Raw genomic sequence first — 8,976 nt, 5'->3', positions numbered from 1 at the left:
GCTGTTCTGAGTTGTATCCTTTTCAGTAACAAATGCAATCAGGTGTTTATGAGTTCTTCTCAAGTCATCATAAACATTGAACTTGATGAGGGTTGTAAGGTAACCAGGTCAGACAGAAGTGGGGTAACCTGGGGTCTACTCCCTAATTGGTGTCTGAAGGGCAGAGAGGAAGAGTAGGCTTAAGAAATGGGCCTGAGGGCCTTGTGGCCAAAATGATTTTGGAAGTGAAAAAGAACCACTAAAGAGACCATAGCCAGAAGTGGCATGTTTGGATTTGTTTCAAAAATGTATCAGAGCACATGCTATATACCTAATGGTGAGACTAGAATTAAGACAATCATGGGGATGGGGATGTAACATACAGCATGGGGACTACTGTTAATACTGTAATCATTTGAAAGTTGCTAGATTTTATAAGTTGTCACGAGATTTTCTAACTACACATGGTGACGGATGTTAACTAGACTTATGGTAGTGATCCTTACGTTATACCCCTGAACTGTACACCAACTGACGGTATTCAATTATATCTCGATTACGAAAAATCGTAAATACCAAGTGCTGAGAAGTGGAATAACTGGAACTGTCACATGTTGCGGGTGGAACACAAAATGGGAAAGTCTGCCAGTTTCTTACAGTTGAACATGCACTGACCATATAACCCAGGAATCCTGCGTTTTCACCCACCAGAAATGAAAACGTACCCACACAAAAACCTGTATGTGAATGTTGATAGTGGCTTTATTCATTATCTCCAGGAATCCTCAACAACCCAAATGTCTTTCACTGGGTGAACTTTAGGATAGTGTTATAAGGATCTACTGGAGCAACGGACAAGAGCTACTGAGCCATGGATACGAACAAATCTCAGGAACATTATGCTAAGAAGCATACTGTGGGACATTCTGAAAAAGCAAAACTATAGGAACATAAGTTCGATCGGGGACTGCCTGGAGTGGGAGCGGATGTTATGGGCATGAGGAAACTTTCGTGGTGGTGATGCTTACCCAACCGCACAGGTGCCACACAAATACACACTCAAAATTATCTCACCTAATGTAAACTGTCAACAAAAGCAACTTCAAAAACCCACCAGGGCCATCTTCCACTCATCTACTGCCAAAACCCTGAGTCTGATGACGTTTTTTAAGGGAGCCTGTGGAGAAATGGACACTCTTGTACAGGAGCACAATCTACTAAAATTAAAATGCATAAATCCTTACTCAGCCAAAAACAATTCTTACCTGATACTTATCTGTGTGCACACTTGAATTTACTACTTTGTACACAATTAACAAATGATGGAAACCCAAATATCCATCTAATGGTACGCTACCCTGGGCATCAGTGAAAATGGACTTTACGGAGTGCCGAAAACAGACTGTGATCTGTTAACAGTATGTATAGCACACAAGGTTTTTGGCTTTAAAAAAAAAAAAAAAAAAAGAGACAGTAAATCATTATACTCATTTGCTGTGTATGCTTATAAAAAACTAGATACACAAGACTAACAGCAATGATTAGGAGTTGGGCCGACGAGGGAGAAATGGATAGTCGTCAAAGGAAGGAAAAGTCTGTGGCCTCAAAAGCAGAGTTGTTTCTTGTCCTCATGGTCCAGTACTGACCTGTTCAGTGATGCCCGGGGAAATGGTGCTATTTCATACGGGTGGGTGCTGGATGACAAGCCAGACACTAAGGAAGCATAAAATGCTGATCCAAAACAGAGGAGGAGGTCCCACTGTAGCTGGTACCACCCTCCCAAATCCCACTTCTCTCAGGAGAGGTTCAGATCCCACAAGCTGGCTGAGTCAAACCACATCTCTAGGCAGATAAAAATTTTAAAAAAAGACACAAAGAAAATGGATCAGTTATTTAATTACATTCTTTGTAAGAAATTTAGAACACCAATTTGTGAGGGTAAACTCCATTTGTGAGAGAAAACACAGAGCGGAGGTAGCCCTGAAGCTGAGGAACAGCTTTGATCTTTGGCAGAATTTGCGAGTCCACAGCTTTCTGATCAACCTTGCGCTGCTCTGTAATCTCGTATTTCTAGGGGGAGAAAAAGAAAAGAAAATCATTTAAAAATAGGGCACAAGTACTCAATCCCAGGGCTATTTTGATAATCCTTTCCTTGGAGAGCTGTGAAGTAGTATAACCTTGTTTTTAAGTAGCTCTTTTCCTTTTGTCTACTTTAATACGTATCAAAGATAAACAAGGGTGCGAGAGCCTGGGTGGCCCAGTCAGTAAAGCGTCTGAGCCTTATTTGGCTCAGATCATCATCTCAGCGTTGTGAGATCAAGCCCCATGAGGGGCTCTGAGGTGGGCATGGAGCCTGCTTAAGATTCTCTTTCCCTCCCCTTCCCAAAAAAAGGATAAACAAGGATATTGGGGGGAATGCCCAATAGAACAGTAGAGTTAGGGGCACCTGGGTGGCTCAGTCGGTTAAGCATCTGCCTTTGGCTCAGGTCATGATCCCAGGTTTCTGGGATGGAGCCCCACATCGGGCTCCCTGCTCGGCGGGGAGCCTGCTTCTCCCTCTCCCTCTGCTGCTCCTCCTGCTTGTGCTCTCTCTCACTTTCAAATAAAATCTTTTTTTTTTATAAAGATTTTATTTATTTGAGAGAGAGACAGTGAGAGCAGGAACACAAGCAGGGGGAGTGGGAGAGGGAGAAGCAGATGCGGGGCTCGAACCCAGGACCCTGGGATCATGACCTGAGCAGAAGGCAGACGCTTAAAGACTGAGCCACCCAGGCGCCCCATCACTGTCAAATAAAATCTTAAAAGATTCTGAGCGAGCTTTCAGCTGCCATTAAGAGTCACTGAATGTAGCACCATCTGGAACGATATTATTCCCCAGATATTCCTCATTATTAACAACTTTTGTCAATTCTTTGTGAAAAATTTGTTTTCACTCCCACCTAGGGAAGCTGGAGCTATCAGAGGCCAAGACAGAAAGAGAAGCTTACCTCTTTCTCGGTGTCGAAGATCTCACCCTCCTGGTGTCTGGGCTTACGCAGCTTCTTCTTCTTGAAGTAAGCATCAGTGAGATGTTTGGGGATTTTCACACTGCTGATATCAATTTTGGTAGAAGTAGCAATGACGAATTTCTGGTGTGTTCTACGCAGAGGGACTCGATTGAGGGACAGAGGTCCTGGGGGGGAAAAAATCAATATACTGAGGGAAAGAGAAAGCAAAGATTTAAGAACAGACTTTGGATTTAAAGAAAGCTGGCGTGTTGAATTTTCTGTTCAGCTGAAGAAATCTCAAACTGCCCTTTTTACAGCCAGCATCCAGACTTTTTCAAGATCTCAGTTTGTCCAAGGCTCCCCCTTCCTCAAATCTTAAGTCACCCAAGCTGGGAGATAGCACAGTTACTCACAGATGTTGGCCAAAGCCAGAGGTCCCTGACAAATTTCAACCAAGCACTGCTTTCCAGAATGAACAGTTCACTTTTTACTTGTTTGGCAAATGTACTCTTGTTCCAAGTGGCAGACCAATTACAAGTCTTATGCAGGATCATTCCTTGGGGTGCAACCATTCTGCCCTTGGTGCTATGTGGCCACACAAAATTTAAATACCTGCTCCCTTGGAACTCAGGTATGTGCAAGACAATAAAATGGGGCACATAATCTCACAACACTGGAACTTCCATGTAGGTGGGAGCAAAAGTACATTTAAAAATGCCAAGTTTCAGGGGCGCCTAGTGGCTCAGTCGTTAAGTGTCTGCCTTCGGCTTAGGTCATGATCCCGGGGTCCTGGGATCGAGCCCCGCATCGGGCTCCCTGCTCGGCGGGAAGCCTGCTTCTCCCTCTCCCACTCCCCCCTGCTTGTGTTCCCTCTCTCGCTGTGTCTCTCTCTGTCAAATAAATAAAATCTTTAAATAAATAAGTAAGTAAGTAAGTTTAAGCCAAATTTCAGAGAAATATAAAATCCAAGGATTTTCTTACCGGTCACAAGTAGCAAGCCACTGCTCAGTTGCTTCAGGAAAACTACCCTCTGTAAATTAAACAGACATGTCAGACATCACTGTGATTAAAAAAAAGACTTCTAAATGAATCAAATCATAGGCTTCTAAATTTGGCAAAGGAAATTTCTCAGTATGTATCTGCTCAGCAACTCTGGAATCAAATATACCAAACTACCAACAGGGGCGACCCTTGGATATGAGCACTATTTTTGTGTGCTTGTTTATAATGAGCAACTATTACTTCTAACAATAAAAAAAATTAACATTCTTTAACTCAGTAGTTCTATCCCTGCAAAACTATTGTAAGGAAATAACTGAAAAATATAAATACTTTTGGGTTACAGGGACATCTAAATCATCTGTAGTAAGTATTCCCACCAGCGGGAAATGATAATTTATTGTACACTATGGACTAAACACATTATGCTAGTGACTGGGCTACTGGTTGTTACACACCCACTCCCCACCAGCCCCCCTGCGAACTAGTTACCACAGGCAAATAAAGAAACTCCACCCAGAGGGTGAACACGTTATCATCAAGCACCTTCGGCACCCGAGCTGACGGGTCTGTCTGCTCACCTTGCCTCTGTGGCGCCCAGTGAGGATGATCAAAATGGTCCCGGGAGTGATACTAGCTCGCAGCTTTCTCACGTGCTGACTGAAAGGTTTTTTTCCGTGGCTCAATAGCTTTCGAGGCACATCTTCAGTAGGGTAATACCTAGGCTGTAAGGAATCCATAGGTCCCACTTATTTAAACAAGCGAATCAGATTCGTAGAGCTGGTTGTGACAGTGGGACACCTGCAACACCCTTTTCGCCTATTTTAAATGATTTACATGGTTACATTTCATTTTCACTTCTCCCAAGTCAATAGTAAATTTGGAAAAGGTCAATGCTGCTTATCCCTTTCTATGCAAAACACAAGAGGAAATCCATTTAACTAAAGGAGCTGTGTGGTCAGGCAAAGCAGAAAGCATCAAGCAGGGCGCCTGGGGGGCTCAGTTGGTTAAGCAACTGCCTTCGGCTCAGATCATGATCCCGGAGTCCTGGGATCGAGTCCCACATCCGGCTCCTGGCTCAGCGGGGAGCCTGCTTCTCCCTCTGACCCCCTCCCCTCTCATGCTGTCTGTCTCTCTAATAAATAAATAAAATCTTAAAAAAAAAAAAGAAAGCATCAAGCAAGTTACCTTTGTAGACTTGGGATTAAACCAAACTTTGGAATTAGACGACAAGCTCTCATACACTGTCCTACCATCACACGCTGTGGTATAGCAGTGATTCTCAAGCTCTCCTGGGCTCCCTGACCTTAACCTAAACTGTACTTCTCCAGAAACATGTCTGACACATATTTTGGAGATTATGAAGGAGGCACGGCTTGTTTTTCCATTGTATTCACATCCTCCACGTTAACGTACATCACTACCACGTCATGCACAAAGAAAAACAAAACACAGCTCAGATCAGGACGACCAGTTCATTTATTGTAAAAACAGGACCCCACACTAAGACTATTAAGTGTATGACAAGTAACTCACAATAACCTCCTGCTCTGACCACAAACATTAGTTCCTAATAGAAAAACCAGCCCACAAAAACGGTGACAAGGAATCGAAGCGCCACTTTCCCTCTGGGGCAGTTTTCAACTGTGATGACCATAATACATCTGGGAATATTTTCCTAACGGAAATTAGAGAGCAAACGCTGAGGAAGTGTTGGGTCTTGTGCGGGACAGAGGAGCCAAGCAACAGCGCTCTGGTACGCAGCGGTTCTACAGGCCTGGCAGCACCTGAGAATTCATGCCCCTCTTAACTCTCACCACACTGTGGGGCAGACCTTTATTCCTGCTCTACAGGCGAAGACACGAAAGCGCAGAAAAGCAACTCTACTTAAGATCAAACAACAAATATTTACGAGGCCTGGCTGTAAACCCAGAATCCCCCATTAGTAATTCTCCGGCCAATACAAACTTCTAAAACCTGAGAACACAAAAAACCCCTCACTGTATTCGGCAATCAGGCTTCCCGTTTACAGTCTCTTCCAAATCTTACCATTTTGCGAAGTTTAACCACTCGGGTACCACCATTCTTGTCACCACCAACTGGTTTTGTGACGGTAGCAAGAACTTTCTCCTTCTTTTTCTTTTCAACCTATCAGGACACAAATGCATCCAAGTCAGAGGCAGACAAAAATTTCTAAGGTGAAGACCTAAGTCACGGTCAGCGATTCTCCTCATCCCTCACCCTGGATTTAGCTGCCGAATACTTCCTCTTGTACATGGCCTTTCTGGAATACATAGCCGATCGGGAATATCTGCCAATTCCTCTGACAAGTACAGGGTTTCGGCTGCAGTGGGGCTTCCCCTTCTTTGGCGTTTTAGCCTTGGGGTTACCCTTCTTAGCCTTGCCACCGGCATCAGCCTTCTTAGCTTCAGGTTTCTTCTCCTTAGTATCCGGCTTCTCAGCTTTTTCGCCCGCCATCTATCAGGACACACATTAAAATAAAAAGAAACGGATTTCACCAATTATCCCATGACAAAGCAATGTCTAAACAGCACATTGATAGGCTTCCGAGACGACGAACCCTCACCCTCTCTCCCCAAGTAGCTGTAACATCCTTTCATCCCTCCCCTTAAGATCCCAAACCACACACATCTGCAATAACCCTCAGAGTGGCTAATTTGTAAGAATCTGAAGAGATCTTACATCTGTTTGCTAAATATTTAGTGGTCTGAAGTCCCTATTCCATTCGTCCACTATTCCGGTTTTGTGGAAATCTTAACAAACTGCCACAGCTATGAAGCAGCGAGGAGGGACCCTGAAACCGTTTGCTTCCAGGACTTTTGCGCTTTTCAGCCTGCTGTCTCATTCCAGAAATTCGGCGCTAGGAGTCGAGAACACACTAACATCCAGCCCAAACTCAGGCCAGGCTGAAAAGCGCAAAGCCAAGAGGCGACTTCCGGTCGCGGACGTGGGAAGAAGGCAAAGTAGCGTTTGGCCTCAGCCCCAAAGCTCAACGTGGCTCAAACAAACTCAGCGGTGTCTTCTGGAACCCGAACCCGGGATTCCGGAGCGCGCGCCGTCATCCTGGTCCCTGCGGCCCCACCACCCCGCTACGGATCCCCAGAAGGGCCCTGTATCCCCAGCCCAGGAGGGTGGCAAGCAGCCGGGAGCTCCGGAGCCTCTTCGGCACTCCACCTCACCCTCTTCGTGCCCCTGCGCAAACCCCGGCGAGATAAATGAAGCGTTTGGGAGGCCTCTCAGTTGACCCGGAGCATGTCCGAGCCCTGCAGGTGTCCACTTGACACCCTCCTCATTCGGATGGCGAAGGATTGGGGATCCCGATATCGAGTCTTCCACGGAGGACCCGCCATTCTTACCTTGCAAGATGGGAAAGAGAACTAAGGTCCCGGCTTCCGGTCTATAAGGCATCACGGGAGGTGTTGAGTCTCACTTCCTTCCGGATCTGGGGCATTATGGGAAATGTAGTTTCCCCTCCTTTGACAGACACCCCCCCCCCCCCCCCCCCCGCCATGGAGAGCTATTTCTTCTTCTAAGAGGCAAAAGCGAAGAACAATTTGGAAATGTTTCACTTTTATAGAACAATAAAATTCTCAAAATATTTTTGGAAGCCGACATAAATTACAGCTTTTTATTTTGCTTACTAAGGACATTAGAAAGGACTACCATTTTCAATATAAGAAGGGAGAGAGAGATTAAAGACCAAATCTCCAAATAAAGTGAAATCTTTCCTATGAAAGGCTAGTTGGGAACCTTCCATGGACGTTTTCTCTGCAGTTAACTTAATGCCTATATCCCAGACTATAGCCTGTGCTCAATGGCGAAGAGTCAGAAAAGATAGAATTAAAATAAGTAAAATAGGGGTGCCTGGCTGGTTCAGTTGGTAGAGCATGTGACTCTTGATCTTGGGGTTGATGAGGTCGAGCCCCACATTGGGTGTAGAGATTACTTAAAATAAAATCTTTTTAAAAAATAAAATGAATAAAATATATTCTTGCTCTCAAAGAACACACAATCAAAGGAAAAACAAACAGAAAAAAAAATGAATAATTATAAGCTATTTCTTCTGGGAGATTTTGGAAAGTTTTGCGAAAGAGTTAGGTTTTGTGTTGGATTTGGAAGGCTAAATACAAATTTGGCAGGTGAAAGTGGTAATTGGAAGAATAAATGCAAGAGGCATGGAAACATATAAGAGGATTGTTGTTCATCCATTCTACAAGCATTTCTGGCTACTTTGTACTTCATTTCATTTCTTCTCTTTTGGAAGTTTCTTTTTACTTTATTTTATTTATCAAAGTATAGTTGACACACAATGTTACATTAGTTTCAGGTGTTGTACTCCTTTCTTCATTTCTTCTTTTTTTTTTTTAAGATTTAATTTAATTTATTTGAGGGAGAGAGCATGAGCTGGGGGAGGAGCAAAGGGAGAGGGAGAAGCAGACACCCCACTGAGCAGGAAGCTCCACATGGGCTCGATCCCATGACCCTGAGATCATGACCTAAGCTGAAATCAAAAGTCAGACACTTAACCAACTGAGCCACCCAGGCACCCCCAGTTTCTTCATTTCTAAAATGAGGATAACAATATTACCTGCCGGGGCACCTTGGTGGCTCATTCGGTTAAGCATCTGCCTTCGACTCAGGTCATGATCTCAGGGTCCTGGGATGGAGCCTTGTGCGGGGCTTCCTGCTCAGGCAGGAGTCTTCTTCTTCTTCCTCTCCCTCTGTCCCTACCCGTGCTCGTGGGCACGTGTGCTCATTGATGTTTTCTCTCTCTCTCTCAAATAAATAAATAAAACCTTAAAAAAGAAAAAACAGGGCGCCTGGGTGGCTCAGTCGTTAAACATCTGCCTTCAGCTCAGGTCATGATCCCAGGGTCCTGGGATCGAGCCTCGCGTCGGGCTCCCTGCTCAGTGGGGAGTCTGCTTCTCCCTCTCCCACTCCCCCTGCTTGTGTTCCCTCTCTCTCTGTGTCTCTCTCTGTCAAATAAATA

General features: G+C 44.6%; 1 protein-coding gene across 2 annotated transcripts; it reads right to left on the bottom strand.

Annotated features, from left to right (window-relative positions):
• Positions 1-1,855: 1,855 nt before the first annotated feature.
• RPL6 (ribosomal protein L6) lies at positions 1,856-7,382 on the bottom strand. 2 transcript variants are annotated; one of them, XM_036109514.2, is made up of 7 exons: positions 7,343-7,382; positions 6,207-6,443; positions 6,015-6,113; positions 4,547-4,690; positions 3,948-3,996; positions 2,967-3,151; positions 1,856-2,049 (listed from the first exon to the last, which is right to left on the bottom strand). In XM_036109514.2, exons 2-7 carry the CDS (start codon positions 6,441-6,443, stop codon positions 1,897-1,899), a joined length of 867 nt encoding a protein of 288 aa, XP_035965407.1. In that variant the 5' UTR covers positions 7,343-7,382; the 3' UTR covers positions 1,856-1,896. The 2 variants fall into 2 exon arrangements, with proteins under 2 accessions (XP_035965407.1, XP_035965408.1); XM_036109515.2 differs by lacking the exon at positions 7,343-7,382 and adding an exon at positions 7,166-7,322.
• Positions 7,383-8,976: the final 1,594 nt, after the last annotated feature.

The sequence above is a fragment of the Halichoerus grypus genome, chromosome 13 (genome assembly GCF_964656455.1).
Source record: "Halichoerus grypus chromosome 13, mHalGry1.hap1.1, whole genome shotgun sequence".
Taxonomy (NCBI): domain Eukaryota; kingdom Metazoa; phylum Chordata; class Mammalia; order Carnivora; family Phocidae; genus Halichoerus; species Halichoerus grypus.
The sequence above is the reverse complement of the archived record's forward strand: the minus strand, read 5'-3'. Positions and strand labels throughout refer to the sequence as shown.